General features: G+C 38.3%; 1 protein-coding gene across 3 annotated transcripts in view; it reads left to right on the top strand.

Moving 5' to 3' along the window:
* The window catches only part of TNNI3K (TNNI3 interacting kinase), a 242231-nt gene that overhangs the window by 81915 nt on the left and 133722 nt on the right, over nucleotides 1-26594 (top strand). For all 3 annotated transcript variants that reach the window (XM_058176427.1, XM_058176428.1, XM_058176429.1), the window contains exons 14-17: nucleotides 6859-6951; nucleotides 7029-7086; nucleotides 7255-7449; nucleotides 10376-10480. In XM_058176427.1, the coding sequence (XP_058032410.1) occupies nucleotides 6859-6951; nucleotides 7029-7086; nucleotides 7255-7449; nucleotides 10376-10480 (451 nt within the window). The remainder of the gene's footprint in view (nucleotides 1-6858; nucleotides 6952-7028; nucleotides 7087-7254; nucleotides 7450-10375; nucleotides 10481-26594) is intronic.

Below are 26594 nucleotides of genomic sequence, written 5' to 3'. Positions count from 1 at the left end.
AACCACTGTGTGTTCTGGCCCATTATCTACTTTACTTTTCTAAGTATTAAATATCACAACAGGCAGTCCTCGACTTATGACCACAATTGGGACTCGAAAATTTATTGTTAAGTGGTGTGTGTGCTATTACATGCGTTACACAGCCATACCTGATTTTATGACCTTTTTTGCCAAGTCATTAAGCATGAGATCATGTGATCACAATTTGCAGCTTTCCCCGCCAACTTCCCCATTGCTTTGCTTCTTGGAAGCCAGCTGGGAAGGTCACAAATGATGATGATGCTAACTCTGGGACTGTGCAACTATTGTAAATGTGAGGTGGTTGCCAACACCCACGTCACAATCACATGACCCGTGGGGATGCTGTGACAGTTTTAAATGTAAGTCCCTTTTTTAGCACCATCATAACATTGAGCAGTCACTAAATGAATGATTGTAAGTTGAGAGCTACCTGTAGCTTAATAATGTGCCTTAATTAAACTCTGTGTTTCTGATCTCTCATACAAGATGCAACCCTTCCAGATCAAGAAACTATTCCAGAGCTGATCCTGGCATGAAGTATTACATTCCAGGCAACTCATTAAGAAGTTATTTTTAAAACATATAATCTTGAAGTTGTTTTAGCAATGGTCCTTTAATAAAACTATTCTCACCCTTAAATCCTCATGCTCCATTTAACCCTTACATCTTCCAGTGGGCTTTCTTTTCATATCTGCCCAGGCTGAATGAAACATTCTATCTTCCTTTCCTATCCTCTCACTCTTTCCTCCCCTTATTTATTTTCTCTCTCTCTCTCTCCCTCTCTCTCTCCATTGCTACATTACTTCTATGAAGCTGAATTATCAGTAAGGAATGAAATATCAATCTGTTCCCTGTATCACAAAGGGGAAAAAAGAGGGAAAAAGAGTTGATAATCTTGGAAGGAAGACTGAAGTGTGTGTAAATACCTGGAAATACCTGGAAAGGAGAGGCAAAGCAAGGGAATAGTGAGGAGGAATAATCTCTCAAGGGAAAAGGCAGGCATTGGTGCTCCAGTCTACATGGGAGTTGAGTCGATCAGTGAGACTTGCCTTCCTTTGCATGGATGGGAAGGTGAGAAGCAGAGGAATAGCCAATCAGCTCTTGGACTCTGTTGCCAACCGACTCAATCCAGGCTGAGATTTCTGAAGTTGGCTTAAGAAACAGGTGGGAGCAGTGTGGCAGAAAAGCAGCTTAGGCAGCAGTGCAGAATTGCCAAAAGTCCTTCATTTAGTTTTAAGGTTGGAACCAGACCTAATTTTCAGAAAGAGTTTCAATTAACACCAATGCCTTACATGCAGCAGTTAGAAACAAGAGCATTTCAGGAACAATGGTCGATTTCTCGTTTGCTGTGGAAGCGGTCAATTGACCCTCTTTCTTGCTTCAGCTTGTTACCCAGACAATGTAATGTGCATACACAACAATAGTCATTTTTTTCTGGCTACAATCAGTCCAGTTTTCAAGATTGGTATACCCCAAACAATTGCTCTAAACAGCTTTTTATGACAATTAACTCTGCACAGATGGAAAGGGCGAGAAGTAGGGGAATGATCAATCAGGTCTTCCGGTGGGCATCCTTCAGACTAAGCACAGCCAGGGGAGCACTATTTAAATAGACATTTGACCCTTAGAATAGTTATAATATTGAGGCGCCTATGGAATATTTTTTTTGGGGACAGAGGATAACAAGGCTTATGTCATATTGTTTGTTTTCTCTGTGACTTTACAATATCCCATCCCAAATCTTTCTTGATCAGGGCAGGGAATAAATATTATTAAATGGATAAACAAACTGGAGCAGAAGGCTAAGAGAGAAACTCTAAAGGCAATTTAAAAAAAAAAAAGCAGAAAAGGAAAGGTCTCTGTTAAAGGCATGTGAATGGGTATCTAGCATTGTTAGCAGTACTACCACACAGACAAAAAAATAATAATAATTGGAAGAATTAATTTCTTATTTCTCCAAATAAGAAAATAGGACTTATTGAAGGGGCAGTGGATTTTTAGGAGATTTATTTATTTATTATTTATTTATTTAATCATATTTGTATACCGCCCTATCTCCCGAGGGACTCAGGGCGGTTAACAGGCACTTAGATGACGATGCTCTTTTACATTAGTAGGAGGCTTTCAAAAGCAAAAAAAGCAAGACACGGGTCTTTCATCCTCTCTCTGTCTAATTAAACTATCATCCTCTCCATTGAATAAAATAAAATATTAAATTTAAACAGAATAGATTACCTATGAGGGTTAGGAATGGAACATAATGTGCTGGGATGGTTTTCCTTTATCTATGGGAAGTTCCAACTGTTGTTAATGGTGGAGAGATTTAGCCCAACCTCCTGATGTGCAGAGTATCACAAGGATTGTTGCGTTGCCACGCCCTTACCCCATAATTTAACATAACAGGAAAGTATTTGGTAGGATCACCTTTTGGGTTGGAGTAAGGTATCATCAGTGTGCAGTGTTGTGGCCCATCGGCTGGCCAGCAGAGCTAGCAGCAGAGTCAGACAAGGAGGAGGTTGAGGGGGAGCCTGGACCAGCTTTGGAGCCTTTGGAAGGCTCTGATGATGAAGCAGAATCAGAGGAAGATGCAGAGCTACCCCCAGCTGGAGAGGCAGCTGTCTTTGGGGCCTGAACTGAGTGAAGGGGAGGAATAGACGGGGCCCATCCCAGATGTGCATATGCATAGAGAGGAGAGCAACAGAAGGCAATAAGCCAGCTCTCAGGGAAAAGAAGACACTAGCCATCCCCTCCCTGGGGTTGGGAAATAAATAGTAGGGGTTTGAGAGTGGCCTGTTGTTGCAGACAACTGTTCGTGTTCCTGTGTACATCCATCAAGTTGGATTCCTTTGCCAGAATCAGGTTTTTCAGGACTAATTGCTCTGTATTTGAGGTGCCAACTAAGTCTCCCAGCTGGGAAATAACAGGGAGTGAATTTGTCTCAGCTGGTGTGAACAGGGTCTGCTTCTACTTGGCTTAATCATTGAAAGGACTTCTTATCTTGAGTTCTTGTGTGAACAGAGACTGTTCTTGCCCAGTTTCAGAAGGGGAAAAGACTTTCATTTGTGACTAATTATCTCTGGTTTGTTTATCCAGACTGTCCCTGCCCTGTTTTAAAATATGGGGTTTGTTCTACTCGTGAGTAAGCAGTTTTTCATTGCTTGCGAAGGCTGAGTCAGAATATGCAATTGGTTCTCAGTTGTATATCTTGAGTGGGTTCCACTTACCTTCACTACCGGTTCAGAACTGTGAGTGGGCGTGCAGCGCTTCTGTGCATCCGTTATGATATCCGGGTGGGTGGGCGGAGCCTCCCGCCACCACCACTACTGGTTCGCCTGAATCTTGACCCAAGTCAACCACCTGATCCTGTGAGCTGGTTGTGCCCATTCCTGAATCCAGAGCATCTCCAGACAATCTCTCATGCCCTGGCCACCTTGTTTATGTAGTACTGAAATACACCCATGTGACTTCTTGATTTATAAGATAGCTTCCAGGTGCAATGCAAGGTGCTGGTTATCACCTATAAACCCTTCATGGTAGAGGCCTGCTTATCTGAGGGATTTTCTATCTTCAATAAATTCTGCCCTTTCTCTTTGGTCAGAACAGTTGGCATGCTATGGTCAAACAATCCTTTATGATGGCATCCAGGAAGTGGGCTTCTCTGTCACTGTGCCTGCTCTCCAGAACAACATTATCCCAAAGATATTGATGCCTTCTGCCCTGCCTTCATTCTAAAGGTCATAAAAACATGGCTTTTCCCCCCAGGCATATCATAGGATTTTCTCTACTGAGTTGAATGTTCATCTGTTCTAGACATCTTACATCTCTTTTCTGTTCCTTTGGGGTTGTTGTTGTTTTGTATTGTTGTTGTTTGCAATGTTGCAAGCCACCCAGATTTGTCTTGAGTTAAGTGGCCTAATAAACAAATATTAGCTCATAACTCATTCTTCAGTTTCCCTTCAATGGCAGTTACATCCTGAATGGTTCTCTCACTGTGACAATTGTTCTTTAAATTCCTGCTGATTCACTCTAAAACTGCCTCCAGATCCCACTTAAAGGCTAAACCAATAACCCCAGAGTTATGATAGCCTTTTCTGCTGCACTAGTCCAGGCAGGAGAATTCAGAAGATAACAACCCAGTTATAAGAGGCAAGAAAACAACAATTACATCATCTAAAACAGAACAAAATACTTAACATTCTTTATATGCAAATCAATCATACTTGGGTCTAAACTCAAAAGAAAATACCACCATCTAAATATCCCAAACAGGTATGTTTTCTTCTGTATATAACTCACTTGAAACAGTTGTATTTAAAACCATTTTGCACACTTATAGATAAAATTGTCTTGCCTAATTCAATTCCTGGACTAATTTCAGTAAGAGAGAGGAAAGTATAGACGAGGCAAATCATAATATGGAGTGATATGGAATATATAAGAATGTCAAAGCAAATTGTAAAGTCTGCTTTATGATAGGCTATACTTAGCAGCTAATGTTTAAGAGTATTGTGTATTGTGCAATGATCAGGGTTTAACATAGCTCCTTAACAGCCACTACTTATAAAACATTTCCACTCTGTCCAAGTTAATTGTGAAGCTTTATGCTCACATGCCATTATCAATCCTGGACAGAAGATTTAACTGAAGTTCTCCTGCTGAGCTAAAGGAATGAGTGTCAAAAGAGAACCTTTCAAATGAACAGAGGCAGTTCTCCATTGGCATGAAATTCTGTTTCTCCCAACCCCTGACTTCTCATGCTGCCTTCCTATAGAGGTAGTCCTTGACTTACGACCACAATTGAGCCCATAAATTCTGTTGTTAAGTGAGACATTTGTGAAGTGAGTTTTGTCGATGTTTCGTGCCTCAGTTATCAAGTGACTCACTGCAGTTGGTAAGTTGTTAAGTGACTCGGTTGTTAAGTGAATCTGGCTTCTCCATTGATTTTGCTTGTCAGAAGGTTGCAAAAGGGGATCACATGACTGGGGCACAGGAATGGTCATAACTATGAACCAGTTGCCAAGCATCTGTATTTTGATTACATGATCATGGGGATGCTGCAAAGGTTGTAACAGTGAAAAAAGGTTGTAAGCAGGATTCAGCCAGTTTGGGCGAACCGGATACTAATTTTACATCTGGTTCACTGAACCAGTAGTTCCAAGGACTGGCTGGCCTCTCCCACACCATCCCTCCCCTTCCAGGAGTCTCCACGTGGCCCATTTTGGAAGCGAGGTAAGTGCTGGGCCCACGCAGAGGCTCTGGGAAGGCGAAAAATAGGCCTCCCGGAAGTCCAGAAATGAGCCCCTTTCTGGCCTCTGGAGCACTCTGGAGCCTGGTGGAGGACGTTTTCGCCCTCCCAGGGGCTCTAGGAAAGCCTCCGGAGCCTGGGGAGGGTGAGAAACAGGCCTACCGGAAGTACTGGAAGTCCAGAAAGGGCCTCTTTCCGGTCTCCAGAGGGCCTCTGGAGCCTGGGGGAGGCTCGAGGAAAGCCTCCGGAGCCTTGGGAGGCAAAAATGCCCCCTTCTTACATGGTGCAGTAGGCCAAGTAGGCCATACCCCCATGGCCATGCCTACCCAGCAACCGGGCAGAGACTGGTTGCTAATTTTTTTCAATCCCATCCCTGGTAAGTCACTTTTTTCAGTGCTGTTGTAACTTTGAATGGTCACTAAATGAACTGTTGTTAGTCAAGGACTACCTGTACTACACCACCATCTATCTGTTCTCTTTAAATGAGAGGAGTAATGATTTTATTTTTGTTATATTGGTGCAATAGAATAGAGGGGACTCAGGATGACACAGGCTTGTGACTCAAACTGGTGTAGATTTTTGTGTTTTGTGCATTGTCAGGTGGAGGAAGCAATTGTCAGCTGTGCCATGGAACTCAAAATGGCCTCATCACGAACTTGTTGTCATTGGGACATTCTCAGGCCTCTTTGTAGGAACACTGGGGGAAACATACCATGTGGGAATACCTTAAAAAGCAGTCTCGGTGATTTGGATGGTTGGAAGTTTGGCTTAAATTCAGTAAGAACTGTAATTGAGAAAAGCTGTGCATAGAGCATGAAGTATTCACTGACATTATTGCAATACATCCTATGAGACATCATTCTTACTGAGATTTGTTTTTATATATTCCAAAATTAGTGAGGTTAATAACATAAGTCTAAGTTTCATTTGATTTAATTTGTGCCTTAATTTTAAAAGAATCTTTAAAATTATGTGTGTAAAGCTAAAACAAGTCAATCATTCTCTTGATTCATGTCCTTTCTTAATTTTCTTTCCAAATAAAAGCTTTGAGTTCTATAAGAGTTTTATTCTGCCCATCTGATCAAGAGACATGTTCAAATGTTTCTTTGAGAAATGTTTGGGTGGACCTCTTATAGCAGAGCACGTGGAATAATAAGTTAATCTGCAAATTAAGTTGTGTATCGAATCCAATTCCAGGAGTCACTCAACAGTAGATGGTAATGGCAATAGAAATAGCTTCATAAGCTTCGGTTAGACAGAAAAGGAACTAAGTCCTTGTATAAAGGATTTTCTGCAGCCATTACATGATGCAGATAGAGTATGCATGCAAAGTGGAGCACTGTTCTTTTAGTGATAAGCTTCTAAACCCCAAAAGCTCTAAGACGGATAGGATGTTGAAAATTTGTTTATTATGTGGACTCTTTGTAAGATACTAAGACAAAGAGGAGCTGAGATACTAGCTAAACCAATGTATAATTTGAAAGATGGCAATTTATTTATTTGTTTCATAGTGTGAAAAATTGTTTTGTACTATGTAATTTATTTATTTGCTGCTAAATTCAAGGCTTTTAGTATGCATTTTTGCTTTTCAGAAAAGGCAGATGTTCTCCTACTTCGTGCTGGTTTGCCATCCCATTTTCACCTCCAGCTCTCAGAAATAGAGTTCCATGAAATTATTGGCTCAGGTAAAGGCAGCTGGAAAATATGTTCATTTTAGCATCCGCACACATATACTTATCACTCTGTTCTTAATTTGTTGCAGGATCATTTGGAAAGGTGTACAAAGGAAGGTGCAGAAATAAAATAGTTGCAATCAAACGGTAACATTAATAGTATTTTCTATTCAGTTATTTTATTAATAAATTACGATTTTAAAGTTGCACCCTTAAAGCTATTATATATATATATATAATATATATATATATATATATATATATATATATATACACACACACACATAAAATATATATCCTTTTTTTCTTTATCAGCTACCGAGCCAATACGTATTGCTCTAAATCAGATGTCGATATGTTTTGCCGTGAAGTTTCCATTCTGTGCCAACTCAATCATCCTTGTGTTATCCAATTTGTTGGTGCTTGTTTGGATGATCCAAGTCAGTTTGCCATAGTCACTCAATATATATCTGGAGGATCTCTCTTTTCACTGTTGCATGAGCAAAAAAGGTAAGTTGACCTACATCAAGTAAGTAGCTACTCGCAACCATATTAATTAAGGCAAAGTGGATTGGCCAGAGGTCAGCACTCAAGGAGAGCTTCTTGCATGGGTTCCATGAACTTGCCCAAAGCCCGCAATGACCCTATGTATATTTAGCTATCTATGATCAAAGTACACTGAGGTCCTTAGTGATCTAGTGGAAAAGGAAAGAAGAGAAGGGATGAGGCAATGGAGAAAGACCTGCAGAAGGAGGGGAAAAGGGGTGATAAGTTACACTGGTATGAAAAAAGTGAGAGAAAATTAAAATGTGCAATGCAAAAATATAGGCAGAAGTAGCAGTTTGGAAAGTAAAGTAAGTCAAGAGCATGAGGAGGTTGCATGTTTGCATGTTACAACAGAGAGCTATAAAACAGACAGGGTGACGTTCCTTAGAAGCAGTGACACTGTCAAGCAGGGTTCAGGAAGCCATAGAGCCAGCAAAAATGTCTGCTTCAAACCTGAGCTATGGTTTCAAGTTGCCTCTAAATGATTACCAAAACCTAAGAATTCCTGGTAATATCTTTCTGATTCCAAGAATATTTATAGAGATGAAGTATATACCTTACTTATATATTCTTCCAAGACAAGTCAAGGTGCACAAAAGCAGTTGCCTGTTACTAAAGATCCAGTGAGCAGGTTTAATAAACGGTAGTGATCATTTGCCTGATGTAGAATTTTTCTTTTTCTTTTAGTCACAGATTATTTCATGCACATTCCCATGCGGAGACTATGACAATTAGCTTTGTGGGGGGAAATTGAACTTTTCTCAACTGTATTGACTCAAATTCATCAATGGACATAACCAGTTGGAAAAACAGTCCATGCCGAAATTTCATTCTGGCAGGTGTTGATTCAGGAGACTTCTTGGCATAAGTCAACTCACTTTCTATAGACATAATTATAAGTATGAGATATTGCTAAAGCATCCTCCTTTCCTTATCACAGCAAAATTAATATGGTGTCAGAATAACAGAGTTGGGATAGATCTTGGAGCTCTTCTAGTCCAATCTCCTGCTCAAGCAGGAAACACTATACACAGGATGGCGAACCTATGGCACAGGTGGCACGCGTAGCCATATTGGTGGGCACGCGAGCTCAGTTCCAGCCTGCATGCGTGCACCGGCCAGCTTATTTTGGGGCCTTCTGGGCCCATCAGAAGTAAGGAAACAAGCTGTTTCCTGCCTCCAGAGGGCCTGAGAGGGGGTGGGGAAGGCCCGTTTTTCTGTCTCCCCAGGCGCCATAGCCTTTCTAGGGGCTATGTCTGGGGTGAGTCTGGGAGGAGTCTGGGGTCGGACTGGAAGTTGGCAAACGGGCTGTTTCCAGCCTCCGGAGGGCCTCCGAGGGGGGTGGGGAAGGCTGTTTTCTCCCTAGAAAGGCTCTGGAGCCTGGTGAGAGAGAAAAACGGGCCTACCAGGCCATCACGTACCAAGAGCGATGTGGGAGCAAGGGTGGATCATGTGTGCATGCATGGGAGCGGTGTTCATAGAATTATGGATGTGGGCACATGTGCACGCAACCCACCCACCCACCCACCCACCCACACTCCTGGCACGCGATGGCAAAAAGTTAGCCATCACCGCCCTATACAGTTTCAAACAAATGGTTGTCCAATCTCTTCTTAAAAACCTCCAGCCTTGGAGCACCCACAACTTCTGGAGGCAAGTCACTCCACTCATTAATTGTTCTTCATAAAATTTCTCCTTAATCACGATGTCCATCTTGACATCATGACACGAGCTCCATTTTCTTTTATTTGTGTTGCAATATTGCATGAAAGTGTTTTGTCCCTTGCTCTCCTAGGGATTGCTATGTTGAAATTTCGCTTAATGCCATTACCATCATTATTATCCATAGGCCACATTCTCCATTTGAGTGGCTGGTTGAGTTGATTCATTCATTATGTTTCAAGGCTTCATACTGTAGATTTTTTAAAAAATCTAAAAAAGAAAATCCTAAATGAACAAATGAACAAATAAGCAAACATCTCCCTTCCTGATTTGATCAATTTCTCCATTCCAGGTTTTAAATATAATTGGTTACAAATACACGAACAGTATTTTGAAAATACGACTGAAAGTAGTCAGCAAAAGTTATTTATGACTGTTATGTAGGAAACACTAGCTGCAGCATAAAGAATCTTAAGCAAACATATTTCTACATTTGCCCATCTATTCTCTCCATATTGATTAATAGATATGTTTGTCGTCTGATTTTGCTCTCTGTCTCGGAAACATTACAATTTGCAATACACTGACAAATACAGGAAAGGATTATGCATAACGATTGGGTTTAGGCTTCCTCCATGAAAATAACAAATCTATTCCTTTTACGCCTGCCTCAGGGGAGCTTCCATTTACCATGAGATTAGTAAGGCACGAGCATAAATTCCAGGAACAACATGAATTGTAACAAGTAGCAAGGTGGGCAAATAATGAGATCATGATATTTCACAAATGATGCTACTTACATCCTTGCATCAGACACTGTGCCTTGACTGGCACAAATTACATAATTGCATCCTTTTAACAATACACCTGCCATCATTTTGACATCCTAGTAGTAATGAATGTTCAATCGCATCATGAGATATGTTCTATCTTGTCTTTTCCACCATGTTTTTCTAAAGATTATTGGACTATCAAATCTATCATTGGAAGATATTAGAAGAGGAGATAGAATAGTAGGTAAATGAATAACTTATCTAAGTTCTAATTAAGAACAAACCTATTGCAAATTAGAGATAATTTCTCATTTTAAATTGCTTGGAGAGACAAATTGATTTGCTTATGACAAATACTAGTTATCAATTTAGTTACTAATCAGGAGATCTGACAAATTCATTTCACCTGTCTCTAATTTGATGAAGGCAAGTCTTTTTTTTTTTTTTCATTGCAGAAACCTTGACTTGCAGTCCAAATTAATCATTGCAGTAGATGTTGCTAAAGGTATGGAGTATCTTCACAATCTTACCCAGCCAATTATACACCGTGACTTAAACAGGTACATTGCCGTTGCTGATACTGAAATCATTAAACATAATTCTGAAATATATGTATGCATGATGGCAATATTTTCAACAGTCAAATGCTGAAGCTTTCATCCGAAGATTGAAGGACTTTCATAACTGAACCTATAATGCTTTCAAAACTGACCAATGTTGTGTTCAGGACAATTTGACAACAGTGGCCTGAACAAAAGAGTACTGAAAATGCACATTCAGGTGAAGTTAAAAAATGTCAAGCCCCAGGGGAATCAGGAGATTCAGGCAGTTCAAATGAGTATAAAGATTTACTGCAAGCTTAAGCTCTGTACAAAAATCTGAACTACTAACAGTCAAGGAAAATGAGCAGGAATAAGAAGGCATTCAAGGTGAATGTACTTAGGTCTCTTGCGGGTGTGCAGGGATTCATGATTAATGACATGTATGACCCCCCATTCCCCTCAGGCTCAGTCTGGTCATCTCCTACAAAAAAATGGGGAATACCAACTCTCCGTATTCCAATTTTTCCTTAAAATGAAATAAATATCATGTTCTGGCATTTTTTGGTGAATATGTCAGTTTTAAGAATTCCAAAATGAAGAACTGAATATTATGTAATCCATAGTCCTATAGTCCCATGGACAAAATACATAGGATTGATTATTTCCATTCCCTCTGATACTAAACTTTGGTTTAGCATTGTTAGAAAAATTCCAACATGGCATCCTCTTTTTCCACCACTTTTTATGATTATTTGCATCAAAGGTGGAAAGAAGTGTAGTGACTTGAGTAGCACTGAGACGACCAACAAACTTATTGTCTTATTGTATTCTCTCTCATTCCACACAAGAGAAACTCTTTAGAAATGGAAAAAGAGTAAAAATATACTTAGGTATCTCTCCTCAGCTCTGCCCTATTGACCTTCAGGGCATTTGGTCAGAATAACAGTTCTGCCTAATTGTATTTTGTTTCATAGTCATGATTCCTTTACCAAAAAGCATGGGAGAAACCAGCAGGGAGAAAATGTGATATAAATAGTCTGTTGCCATTCTCACTACATGTCTCTGAATGCAGGTAACTAGGAACAGAAGGCAGGTAGAGCAATAGAAAGCCAACAACTTGTAGGAAGAATGTATAAAGGTTGGAGAATTTTTAAAAAAAATCTGTTTATCTCCTATTGAGATGTAACTCACTCAGCATCGGGAGATAATTGATCCCTTTAAACTACTTGAAGCAGACCAAGCTTATCCCTTAGCCTTTGATGGAGAAGTCTTATGCTTGTTGTTTAATAGTTTTATAAATACTTTTGATGTCTCTTATCCTTTCTTGATGGCAGGCTCTGCCAATTATATCAGGGGAGATGAAGTAGCCCACTGACTTGGAAGTAATCTTCCCCAGCTCATTTCTTAAAACCGCCTGCAACTTTTGAGTTTAATTGTAATAATTAATTCCTAATTTGAAAGACATCAACTGTCTCTCATGCTTGAGATAATTTTGGAAGTAATTAATTCATCCATCCTGATTTATTAACTCAGTGGGAGCGCAGGTGATTATTATTAGAGCAGCCTACCAACCTGCTTTGTATTGCAGACATTTATTGAATCTGATATGTAAGGGAACCAAAATGTACTCTTTGCAAAGGAACAAAAGTTTTGATTTTATGTTTTACTAATACTCTTTTTAAATTTTTGAAAAATAAGATTTTTCCCTTTCAAAAAGTACATTTTTCCAAAATTAAAAATGCTTCCCCCCTTCAGGCCACCTCCTCTTGAATTAACGAAGATCAAACAAACATAATTAAAAGAATAAAATGCTCTTCACAATCAAAGAGTTACTCATACTGGCAGAAGAAAGTTGATAAAACTAGAAGTTCCCAGCAGTATCTGAGAAAATACAGGTAGTCCTCAACTTACAACAGTCTTAGTGACTGTGCGAAGTTACAACAGCATTGAAAAAAGTGACTTACGTCCATTTTTCACACTTACGACCATTTCAGTATCCCCAGAGTCATGTGATTTACATTTGGATGCTTGACAACTAACTCACATTTATGACGGTTGCAGAGTCCCAGGTGATCTTGTGATCACTTTCTGACAAGCAAAGTCAATGGGGAAATCAGATTCACTTAATGACCACTAATTAGATTAGTATCATTAAATTAAAGATACTAATTTAACAACTGCAGTGATTCACTTAACAAATGTAGCAAGAAAAGTCATAAAATGCAGCAAACTTAACAAATTTCTCACTTAGTAACATAAATCAATTATGGTCGTAAGTTGAGGCCTACCTGTACTTTTTTGGATGGGATGGGATGGGATGGGGTGGGATGGGATGGGATGGGATGGGATGGGAGAAATTGGAGATGAATAATTCATTCAGGAAGACATCCAAAACCTCAGACTAGACTTTTCTGAACAAAGAACAAAGAAATTCACTTTTATAGCTACTCCTTAGCTCACTTAGGTCTGCCATCATATATAAACTAAATAGACCAGTTGTGGCCTGCATTTTGTATTATATTTATACAAATGTATATACATTTTGTCAGGCATGTACAGGATTATTAGAACTACCGCCTTTGCTGTGACATTGGAATAAAAATTTTGTGTACATTTTTGTTTCATGTATGGAGATGAACTCAGCAGAAGCGCCATAGGAAAGCTCACAATATTTTAAATTATAACTGTATACATCTACTATTGATATTTGATATTAAACTCAAACTTATATCTACTTGCATGTGGCTAGGAGAAAGAATTTTGCTTCGAACAAATTCACTGGTTGAGATAAATAATAAACAAAATGGTATTATAGGCCCTTTTTTTTCTTTCAACAGCCTGTCATCTTTGACTATTAATCTGTAGCAAGCTCAAAGCTTTGCAATACGTTTAGCTGCATGGAAAGATTCCAGGGCTAGTAGCTCCTTTGTCAGGGAATGAAATGGGATTTATCTCTTGAAGCTTTGTGCAGAAACAGAAATGTCTTGCATTTCTAGGCTGTGTAGTAGTGGCAGTGGCTGACAATAGCTGTTCAGGTTCCTATATCCACAGAGTATTAAGAATGGTATAGTATATTTCATTACATGTTAAGATCAATATGAGATTTCCATTCTGATTTTAGCTTAAAACTGTTGTATGTATGCCAGCACTTCTCCCAAGATAGGAAAACAAAAATGGAAAGCCAGCTGTCTAGGGAGATGATAAAAATAATCATCATGTCTGTATAGAAGACTGGATGCTGTCATGGTGTAGATCCAACTGCACCAGAGGTGGGTTTCAGCAGGTTCTGACCAGTTCTGGAGAACCGGTAGCGGAAATTTTGAGTAGTCGGAGAACCGGTAGTAAAAATTCTGACTGACCCCTCCCCCATCTATTCTCTGCCTCCCAAGTCCCAGCTGATCGGGAGGAAATGGGGATTTTGCAGTAACCTTCCTTTGGATTGGGGTGGGAATGGAAATTTTACAGTATCCTTCCTCTGCCACACCCGCCAAACCATGCCCCACCAAGCCATGTCACACCCACCAAGCTATACCCACAGAACCGGTAGTAAAAAAATTTTAAACCCACCACTGAACTACACCCAACTAGACCCAACAGGATTATTAACTTTTTGTTTTTTTTACTTACAATGTGTATAATGATTTCAAAATTTAGAACAAATTGCAGGTTTACTTGGCACACAATTGCCTTCTTTTGCTATTATGCCTGAATATAATGTCTTAATACTATTTATTTTTATATTTAAGATATGATGAGAACATGACAAAGAGAAATAAACATATGCACATAATCCATGTAATTATATATAAAGTCGCCCACATCTGTAGCGTCCCTTAAACTGCACATGCTCTCTGGGTGGTGCTAATTGGATGTCAGCAATCAGATGCAACCATACTGGCCTTCTGGGCCTCACGGCCATGACAAACAGGAGAATGTCTATAATTAGTACTGGTAAAAAATATGCAGAGATGTGCCCTAGCCTCATTTAATATGTCTCTATCTTCTCTGCATTAAATCAAGTGGTCCATCACAAGCTCCTATTGATGTTCATATAAACACTCAGATAAAGCTATTAAAGCTAGCTATCCCATAATATATGCAAGTAGAAGCTTCCTGTAGTAATAGAGTAAGTTTCAATATATTGCAGGTATAGTAGTGAGCACAATAATCATGGTTCTCCTACTTGTGTTAGTGTGTTATACAGTATTATTGGGTCATATATTGATTCCTACTAACTTATTCAGATCCACCAAGAGAGCAGCTTAAATCTAGGCTTGCTGGTTTCTTTGTTTATTTTTTAAAAAATTATTTAGCTGTCAATTTTCATATGAAATCTGGGAGGCTAACAAATGTATATTAAAAACAATTTAATAAAACCAGAATAAAGTATACAAGGCACCATATAGTATACCCAGCTACACAAATGTTCCTGTTTGGGGCTTATTTAATATTCTGATCCAGGACCTGGAAGAAAAGTCAAGTTTTCACAGTCTTCTGGAAGGCCAGGAGGTTGAGGATCTCAGGGAGGAGGCTGTTTCACAGGAGCAGCATGGCACCATGCAGAGAAAACATGACTCTATATTCCTCAAGATAACTTTGTTTAATAGAGGAGCCTTGTGCAAACCTGTGTGTCAAATCTAATGGGGCAGGCAGAGACCTTTGGAGGCATGTGGTTCCTCCAAGTAATCTGGGCTGCAGGGCTTTGAAGACAATAACCAAAATCTTGACTGTATCCAGAAGCATATTGGAACCAGGGTAACTCAAATAAACTGGGCAAGTTTAAATAGAATAGAATAGAACAGAACAGAACAGAACAGAACAGAACAGAATAGAATTTTTTATTGGCCAAGTGTGATTGGACACACAAGGAATTTGTCTTGGTGCATATGCTCTCAGTGTGCATAAAAGAAAAGATACGTTAAAAAAACATATTAAAAAAAACGTTAAAAAAGATAAAACTGTAGATGTTACTGCATTCGGAGTTGGATGAAGCTTTCAAGTATTTTTGAGGACATCTCCATGTAGAGCACAATGCAGTAATCAAATTGGAGAGTGACCAGGATCATGGTCTCCCAGTCTAGGAGCAGGTACTAGGATTTGTGCAAAAGCCCCACTAGCCACAACTGATACCTGCTTTTTGAAGACTCCAGAACTGTGCAGCACCTCTGTCTGGAGGAATATTCTCTATTGAGAGTTAAAGATTAAACATCTAGAGTAGCAGTCCCCAACATATCTGGCTCTGGGGACCAGCAGTGACAGTGTGTGGGGGGATGGTTTTGTGCATGCTGCTTCGCAAATGCAGTTTTGTGTGCTCGTGCACTCGCCCGCCGCTTAAACAGCTCAATACCAAGCCATATCCCTGGACCCCTGATCAAAACCCCAAAGACACTCAATTTTATAGCTTGTTTATACCCATCCAGACCTTCATAATCTGCAGGAACTGAGTAAGCACCTAGACAGCTGTCCAGGCAAGGGTGGATTGGTATAATTGAATATCATCAGCATACTGATATTTCACTCTGTGCTGATAGATCACCTCACCCATTGGTTTCATGTTAAATGTTCTTATATATTATAAAATATTTATGTTAAATGGGAGTGATGTAGAGTCAAACCCAGATACACCCTACATAGAAGGAACCTAGAACTAGACCTCCCCTCCCCCATACAGCACTGAATAAAACTAGGTGTGTATAAGAGCACCAGCTTGCCTACCGTTCCTGTCCTAATGTTCCCTTTGGTTGTATTCAGTTTGTATGGTTATTTCATGCTTATACTTATATATATTGTTGTGTTTGACAAAACAAATAAAATAAATAAAATAAATAAATAAATCTCAGAGAAAGGAGGAATGCCACCACAAAACAGTGAACTCCACAATTATCTGATGTGTGTGTGTGTGTGTGTGTGTGTGAATATTTGCATATATAAATGCAGAAATTGTGTGTGTGTGTGTTCTCATCTATAGAAATACTCTTCTTTTAGAGAAATGCTTAATAAATATGGGAATAATATTTAGAGGAATATTAATAGCAGTATTCTGAAACATACGAGTCTGGACTTCAAATATAACTAATGGCTGGTGCAGTAAAGGAGGATAATGTCAGGAGACCCAAATCTACATTCCCAAGAACAGCCTTTTGTAACTAATTATAGTTCATTAATCAAATAAAGTGGAAAACCTGTCATTAAAGCTTTTGAATAACCATTTCTCAACAATTCATAACTAGACTTCCTGCACCTGACAGGCAGCGAAAATGGGAACTGTGTTAAGTATTTATTGTAGTATAAAAAATGCAGTGGATGCTACCTGCAAAGTCCTTACAAGACTTAAAAGAATGTGCTGTTGCCTTTCAACTTGCCTGCAAGATCCTCAGATTTATTTAACACAACAACACTTCTTTCAACAACAAAACCTCAACAGAGAAAAAGAAAGTCAAAATGCATAACTGCCCTCATTGTCATGTGTTCCTATTCCTTGGAGAAACCACCAAGTTCACCTGTATGAAAGGAAAAGACATGAGAGACAATTTGTAATCTCTTTTCAATGAGTATCAGATCGGACGTTGTTAGACCCCAACCAGCAAACCAAACTTACTCAAATTTACTTTATGGATCCTCAAGATAGTAGAAGAATGGGCATATTCCCAGTGGTGGGATTCAAATAATTTAACAACCAGTTCTCTGCCCTAAAGACCAGCTGGGAGGCATGGCTGGGTTGTTATGTAACTGGGTGGGCATGACCGACTCGACATCACTCATGCGCTTTGCCTCATGACCATAGGGATGCTACAATGGTCGTAAGTGTGAAAAACAGTCATAAGTCACTTTCTTCAGTGCCATTGTAACTTTGAATGGTTACTAAATGAACTGTTGTAAGTCGAGGATTATCTGTACAAAAATATAAAAAGCTTCTTTGCTTGCAAAAAGCTGTCCTAAATACCAATCATTAGATTAGAAATGGGGAGGGGGATATACACTGAAGATCAATGACAGTCACAGCCATCATGGAAATCTAAACCATTCTGTCTGAATACCTTCCTTTTGATCAGCAATACCTGCAACCTGGACTTAACAAATCAGGCAGGGTGCCAAAGCAGGAATTAAAATAGTTAAAATGCAATGATAACTATAAACAGCCAACTATTGCTCATAAAGTGAAACCCTTTAGCAGAGAGTTTATTTAAGCTCTCCAGAAAATGGATGGTCACACTTGGGCTACAAAATGCTGAGCTAAAGAGACAAATCAACAAAGTATATAGGGGACCCAGGTTCAAATCTCTGCCCTACCAAGCTTGTCAGGATCACAATAAAATTAGTACATGCCACAGATATCTAAATACACTTCAAGCTTGGTGCCATGTTACTAAGCCTTATTATCATGAGAGAAAACTAAAACAAATTGAAGCAACCACACTCCTACCTCCTTTTTTTTTTTTTTTTTTAAAGATATTACTATCAGTGAGAAATCATGTGCCTTAACCACTCTGGAGCAATGCAAGAAACTCCTGTCCCAAAGATGCTTTTTAAAGAGGCAACTGGACTTTCTGGAAACCAAGAAAGTCCAGTTGCCTCTTGAAAAAAGCACGCTTGGGACAACCATGACCTGAATGACTGAAGAATCCCATAGACAAGAGACTCCTGTGCTCCACCCAGGAGAAGCAATCCTTAGATCCATTTGCACCATTTAAAAATACCAGCTGGTCTCACTCACCTCACAAGATATCTTAAGGAAATTTAAGGAAAGATCACATGCTCCCAGAAAGGCAGTAAAAAAATCAGACAGCGTGCCAAGCTTGCATCCTGCCTCTTGGAAGTAACCTCAAAAGGACAGTGCCAGGAATCACTAAAGCAGTCTAAAAAGCTTTTTAAAAAGTCAGGCCCTTAATAAAAGTACCAGCCAAGGGGGAAAAAAAACCTCCAGAGAAATGGCTCCAGCTAGTGTGGGTGTACTGCCAAGAACCATTAACTGCTGTTACAATGTAACAAGGCTTAACCCAGAGGCAGTTTCTGAAAACACTTAAGCAGAGCAATAAAGATAAGGATTAGGCTAGAAACAACAAAAAGAGGCACACCAGAATGTCTCCTTTCTGCCTTCCTGACAGGATTAGCCCTGTAAAGTGGGAAAAACAAAAGACTGTTGGAAGGATTTCTTCCAACAGTTGGTTTGCCGAATTGCTCAGAAAGTTAACAAATGGTTCTCCTGAACCAGTGCGAACCAGCTGAATCCCACCACTGTATACTCCACAATGATAGAGTTCAATGTGAAATTGTTGAATTATGGAGGAAGCTATTCCAACAGAATGAAACCCATACATTGTGTCCCTTTGACTTGCAAAAAAAACAAATTTGAGACATGCCAGAAGGTTCCATGGTCATAGATCTTGACTGGAGACCAGCATTTGGCTATGAGAAAGATTTAATGCACAAATTGCCAACAAAGTCACTGTCATTATACCAAACAACACAAAAACTGAACAACATTGTGGTATATTATGTTGAAAAAACAAGGAGGTGACTTGCAAATAATTTTAGTCCCATCACTCCTGTGACAGCTTTCAAGACATACTTTTCTTTCCCTTTGGAGATGACGACTGACATTAGCTCCAAATGACAACAAACTAACAGCAGTGTTACTATGCATATCAAATAATGCACTACAAGAATGAGTTTAATAACTTTGTAAGGGGAGGGCATCTTTTCCAACAATATGTAGTTGATGTGGCTGCTAAGACTGAATGCAAGAGACTGAATTTCAACTGAATGACTCAAGCAACCTTTCGATCAACAATATGCAAAGGCCTAATTGATGCATTGAATGTTGATGATTTTAGAAATATCAAATAGTGCATCATTCTGTCTTTAGCATTTGTTGGTGAACCAAGATATATGATGAAACATTGTCCAGATGCCATGATGTTTAAAAGGAAATAGGGCAACACTTCATTTTTCATTATGATGGCATGCAGTACAAATCCATGGTCAAAAATGTTACAGCATCTTTTTTTTAATCATCAGGCAAATGTTCAGCCAGATTTAATCACAAGAGCATTCAACTTGAAAATGAATGTTCATAAAGTACCTTACTGGAAAACATGGTCTGTTTGTTAGGTGTATTGCTTATAAGCTAAGTATGGAATACCAAAAGCATGGGCAATGTGATGGAATGTGGTAGGCTGGATTCCCAGGAGGGAGGAGATACATTCCAATTGAATAAGAGACAGTTAAATTGAGATATTTTATGTGAAACAAAGAGAGTGAAGACAGGCCCTCCCCAATAGTTCTCAAAGTATATGGTATATGCAGATAGTGGAGTGAGTGCTTAGTCTGGGAAGATTGTGCCTATAGGTGGGGAAACAATAAAGATCTCAGCTTGGGAGAATCACCCACCATCAAGTATTCTTTTGAGATAAAGTAGCTGTGCAGCTGAATAATGAATGATATGACAAGGACCACTTTAACAAAGTTCATGAATCTTTGCAAATGCAATCCATTTGCAAAAGCACTGTACTACCTTGAATATTCCAAAATTCTATCTTGTACAATGATGCAACTTATGGTTAACCAAACTGTATTTTTAATGTAATGGAAGAGAGAAATCATTAAATATATATGAAATATGTCATAATCAAATTGACATCTTGAATCCATTTTAAATTTATATTTCAATTAAATAAACTTTAACTTTTATTCTGGCCCCACCCATGTTTTAGTGCAGGGGTCTCCAACCTTGGTCCCTTTAAGACCAAGCTATGCTGGCTGAGGGACTCTGGGAGTTGAAGTCCACAAGTCTTAAAAGGACCAAGGTTGGTGACCCCTGTTTTAGTGGATGACTCATTTGACAGACAAGTTGTGGTCTGTGGCACCAACAAAGTTGTACAGTTCTATCAAAAGAGTCTAATGATAAGTATTTTCCCTTCTTGTCAATGAAGAGGAACAATATAACTATAGGCAATTATTGTTCACATTCTTGAAGAAACATTGTTCCTTACCTTATACTTGATGAAATTTGCCAATCAAACAGTGGGTTCATGGACTGAATTAAATGGGCTTCTGCCGGTATACATTCATGTTTAAGAAACGACTGTAGTATAATTTTGTGGTCTTGATGTTGTAGGATTTGAAAGCAAACAAACGCTGTTGATCTGTATCAACTTTTGAGAAAATTCCTCCTTTGTCAACAGAGCGTAGGGTAATGAAACCACCATAATAAAAAGAAAGACACTGTAGCATATCAGTCTTATTTTAAAGCATAACAGTTGAGTATGTCAAGACCTAGCTTTCTTCATGACTAAGCCTCATTTATGGGTCTAACGATTTGTAAAAGTTTATAAGAACTGGCTTGGAGATTCAGATAAAAAGAGTCTGTCGAAACTCTGTAGTAATGGGTACAGGTGTCTGCAACTCTTTGTTACACATATAAAAAAAAAAACCCTCTCATAAAATCTTAAAATAGCAGTTGCCTTTCATTAAAGCTTTAGTGTATTAAGGTTAGAAGGATCCTTTAGTGACCCCATTTCTTTGGAGAAGAAAAACACATTTAATAGGCATTGCCTGTCTCTTGCCCTGAAAGATTCAGTATCTGGCAGACTGAAGAACTACTGGATTTTGTAAAGGAGAAGATTGATTACATGCGTCTTCTAATTCTTTTTCTAATTCTTTTTTTTTTCTTTCCACTGTTTTCGGAGAAATAATGGGAAAGGGTATTCTTGACCCACCTTCAGATGGGATGGCTTGAAGAGCAAGACAATTTCATATTGAATCTGATGAACTCTTTATTAACCCCTGTCTGGGCTGGGCTGAATTTTTCCCCCCCTTATCTTTCCTGAATGGAAGACTGCAGAAGCTACTTTTCTCTGCATTCTTTTCCAAAGCTTATAGTGTATTGAAGCTACAAGGGTATTAGAGAGGCTTCTTATAGCTCTGTTTCTATTGGTTTGGGTGCCTATTTTCTTCCTAGATATGAATGTGAGTGATTAAAAAAAAATAGGAAGAGAGGCAATACAGATGAAAGTAACTGACTAAAATATATTTATGAGAAATAAATATGCTTTTGCAATAATTGATGAGGCTGTTTCTCAAATATGTTGAGTCCCAAAAGATTCATGTGGCCGTATTAAAGAAGACCAAAACAAAATGAACATCTCATAGAGATTGCGCCACAAACTAATAAGGTATCTAATAACAATGTTTTTAATCACTGTGTCATATCTGCTAAGGATGTACTCCAAATGAAACAAAGAAATGTATATCCAGAGCAGAAATTGTCAGTTATCTTTACCAGCAAAGGATAAAACATGCTTTAAGGATCTTGCCAAAAATGGTTAATATTCTTCTTTTATCTCACAGCTTTCCTTTTGGAACACAAGTGAATTAGCACTTGGATTATCAGTGAAAAACCATACTGTAGTACCTTGAATATTTTTAACTTTTAATATTTTAAATAAAACCTAATATTGTCTCTCAATGAGTGAGTGTATGCATGGGTCAAAATCATTTGACTTGTTATATTCAAATTGTGCAAATGTTTTGATTAAAAAAAAAAAACAGGTAGGAAGCCAAAATTGGATTTATTGGAAACTGAAATAATTCTTTATTTCATGAAGCTATTACACACTTTTACTGTTAGGTTCATCATATTATGTGGGTTTGTTTAATATGATGGAAACTTTTTGAAGGTATTGATTTCTGGAACTCCTAATTGGGAAATTTAACTTTAACTGTTTGAAAAAGGAAGATGAATTCCCAAGCTGATTACATTTTTACTTATAATCTAAGTAGTATACAGAAAATTTGTGTTTGAAAAAGAGTATTGATATACTCTGCATTTTCCCTTTATCACAAATCCTCCTGCCAACTACTTCATTTCTTTCTTTTCAAATACTTTTCTCTCCTCTAAATCTTTTGGCTTGGACAATATTTTTGACAAATGTTGTATGAGAATTGCTGTGTGTACACTCATGCTACTTTATTTTATAATGTGCTTTGCCTTCACAGTCCATGTAATTGAACGCACAATACAGTAAGGAGCTACATAAACCTTTTCATAACATAAACATATGTTTTATAATGTAAAACCGTGTTTTGATCCTTGTAGAGTTATAATGTGGTCAAAAAGTTTAGGGCATCATTTTTAAATCTTTTGTCACAATTTTGGCTCCTGAATTCTAGTTCTAGGGAAATATTTTTTGAAACTCTCAGCTATTTAAATATACATGGAAATTTGTTTGTGTGTGTGGGGGGGAGAGAGAGAGAGAGAAAGAGAGAGATTTTGTGCAGGTAATGAGTGCATGCTATAATTTTCATATCTCTGTAAGACAAGATCCATTTTAAAGAAATGAGCTACAAAATGGCATCACTCACAAATATATAGTAGTGCTAAAACAGAATGGACACAAGAGAAAAGCCATGTTGGTTTAATGAATATAGAAAGTGCCTGAGGGCTTATCTGCACTTCCAGGCAGAATGAGTAGAAGATGAGCTCATCCAATCCTGCCATCCAAAAGTGATCCCTTTGCCTATTCAGCAAGCTGGTACAGATCAGAAACCACTTCTGGATGGGAGGACTGAATGACCTCATCTTCTACAAATTCCCCCTGTGAAAATGACTTCCACATGGATTTTCCTGCTATGCTTTCAAAATTCTGTTTTCCTGCTTCGTTTACCTCAAAAGCTGCTGCCCGTTTTGCCTGGGGCATATTTTTTCTTCTTGGTCAACCCCTGCACTTTGATCAACCACATCAAAGGAACGGGAACACTTCTCAGCTGATTCAATGGTTGCTATGGTCCCGACTATCCTCCAGAGCTGGTCTGAACAATGGTGGTACAATAGCAAAGTTATTACAACACTTGTCTGGCACATTGAACATGGCTGGTTCAAAACCTGACTTTTAAAAAAAACAGCTGACCGATATAGCATTTCATCATTTCTCCTCTCGCTGGACGTGTTCATAAAGTCATTAAAGAAATGATGAAATAGTGCACTGGTTGTCTTATTAAAAAAAAAAAGATAGGAAAGTCCAGTGGCAGGAGAGGTAGCCCTGGGGGAAAAATAATAATAAAAATTTTCCTGTGTTTTGAACAGACAACGTTCTGTCTACAAAACAAATTTATAACCACTGTATAGGACTATTTCTGAAAGGAATTAGAGACCTACAGGGTGGAAGAAAAGAATTTTTATGTTTTATGCTTGTATATAGGTGTCTTTTAATACTTGAATGTTATATATACAATATACATATATAAATATAATTTAATTTTGGGTATATATTTGTGTGTATGTATATGTATTTTGAATTCTGCGTATTTCTGTTGACAGAATATCCCAATATAGGTAAGATTTTTCTCAAACTGGCTCAGAGCCAATTGGCATTAGTACTGTACGGGTCAGGAGCAGTACTTTATGAAATTTATGAATTTTCCTTTATGAAAATTAAAAATAAAATAAAATCAGTGCTTACTCCACTTGGAGAACCTCTTTTATAGATATACTGAATATTGTAGGATCTTCTTCATGAGTGCATTTATACATGAACTAAATCATATATATATATATATATATATATATATATATATACATACATACATACATACATACATACATATAAAATGTATGAAGCCCCTTATCAAATTTTGAAAGTGAATGGGTGTAATGAGTTTTCCTAATATTAATTCCATCTTTGGAGAGCTTTCAAGCTTTAATATATACAGTATAAAACTAAAGAATGTAGAGAAGGTTTTCAACAGAATTCCACTCTGAATTTTCCAAGACTTAAAAAAAATAACCCCAAACCAAGATGTGGTAAATAATGTGATGAGAACCTTTTGATGAAATCTTTATTGAGTAGATAGTTCCAAAAACACTAAAGAAACTCCAAGTATTTATTAGACTTTAACAGCAGTTTTGCAGATGTATGCCAAAAAATAGGATTTACTAAAGCCTTGCAAAGGATGGTCATTGATCATTCATTATTCAGAAAAAAAGATACAGAAAAGGGCATTGGAGATTGACTTCATACCATTATCTTTTTTCATCTTTCCAAGGCTGAAATTTGCCTAGTGCTTCTTGGATCCTAGAAGCAGTTCTGGGAAGAATACATGGAATTCTGCATAGCTAATATTTTTTTTAAAAAATTGAATTTATATCCCACCCTTCTCCGAAGACTCAGGGCGGCTTACACTGTGTTAAGCAATAGTCTTCATCCATTTGTATATTATATACAAAGTCAACTTTTATTGCCCCCAACAATCTGGGTCCTCATTTTACCTACCTTATAAAGGATGGAAGGCTGGGTCAACCTTGGGCCTGGTGGGACTTGAACTTGCAGTAATTGCAAGTAGCTGTGTTAATAACAGACTGCTTAGTCTGTTGAGCCACCAGAGGCCCTATTAACTGGTTAATCACTTTCTGATTGAAGTTTACTTATTTTAAGACAACAGCCACCTTTAGCAATAAAACTATAGGTTGTCCTCAATGTATGACCACAGCTGAGCCCAAAATTTATGTTAAGTGAGAGATTTGTTACGTGAGTTTTGCTCCATTTTACAACTTTTCTCACCATGTTTGTTAAGTGAATCACTGCAGTTCTTAAATTAGTCAGCTGGTTTCCCCATTGACTTTGCTTGTCAGAAGGTTGCAAAAGCTTGTCAGAAGGTTGCAAAAGGGGATCACATGACTCCAGGACACTGCAATTGTCATAAAAAACTTCCTAACAAACAGGAAGCAGCAGGTGAAGCTAACCAAGATCACATCAAATACCTGTACAATTAGCACAGGGGCCCCCCAAGGCTGTGTGCTCTCCCCACTTCTCTTCTCTCTGTATACCAATGACTGTATCTCCAATGATCCATCTGTTAAGCTACTGAAGTTCGCAGATGACACAACAGTGATTGGTCTCATTCGAGACAATGACGAATCCGCATATAGACGAGAGGTCGAACGACTAGCCTTGTGGTGCAACCAAAACAATCTGGAACTGAACACACTCAAAACCGTAGAAATGGTGGTAGACTTTAGGAAAAACCCTTCCATACTTTCACCTCTCACAATACTTGACAACACAGTATCAACAGTAGAAACCTTCAAATTTCTGGGTTCTATCATATCGCAAGATCTCAAATGGACAGCTAACATCAAAAACATCATTAAAAAAGGACAACAAAGAATGTTCTTTCTGCACCAACTCAGTAAGCTCAAACTGCCCAAGGAGCTGCTGATCCAATTCTACAGAGGAATTATTGAGTCTGTCATTTGCACCTCTATAACTGTCTGGTTCGGTTCTGCAACCCAACAAGAAAAACACAGACTTCAGAGGATAATTAGAACTGCAGAAAAAATAATTGCTACCAACTTGCCTTCCATTGAGGACCTGTATACTGCACGAATCAAGAAGAGGGCCGTGAAAATATTTGCAGATCCCTCCCATCCTGGACATAAAATGTTTCAACTCCTACCTCAAAACGACGCTATAGAGCACTGCACACCAGAACAACTAGACACAAGAACAGTTTTTTCCCGAAGGCCATCACTCTGCTAAACAAATAATTCCCTCAACACTGTCAGACTATTTACTGAATCTGCACTACTATTAATCGTTTCATAGTTCCCATCGCCAATCTCTTTCCACTTATGACTGTAGGACTATAACTTGTTGCTGGCAATCCTTATGATTTATATTGATATATTGATCATCAATTGTGTTGTAAATGTTGTACCTTGATGAACGTATCTTTTCTTGTATGTACACTGAGAGCATATGCACCAAGACAAATTCCTTGTGTGTCCAATCACACTTGGCCAATAAAAATATATATATATATATAAGCCAGTTGTCAAGCATCTGAATGTAAATCATGTGACCATGGGAATGCTGCAATAGTCATAAGTGTGAAAAGTTGTCATAAGTCACTTTTTTCAATGCCGTTGTAACTTTGAACAGTCACTAAATGAAGCGTTATAAGCCAAGGATTACCTGTATGTCATTTCTTCGAAGTATAGCTCCCATAATTATAATTGATAGAATCAAAAACAATATTTCGTTTTTGGTCTAACTGCGTTTATACATGGATAGAGACCAAGAAATATCAGCTGAAAGGGAAATATAAATATAATTTTTAGCATTCTACATGTTTA

The sequence above is a fragment of the Ahaetulla prasina genome, chromosome 3, assembly GCF_028640845.1.
Source record: "Ahaetulla prasina isolate Xishuangbanna chromosome 3, ASM2864084v1, whole genome shotgun sequence".
NCBI classification, from domain to species: Eukaryota; Metazoa; Chordata; class Lepidosauria; order Squamata; family Colubridae; genus Ahaetulla; species Ahaetulla prasina.
The sequence above is the reverse complement of the archived record's forward strand: the minus strand, read 5'-3'. Positions and strand labels throughout refer to the sequence as shown.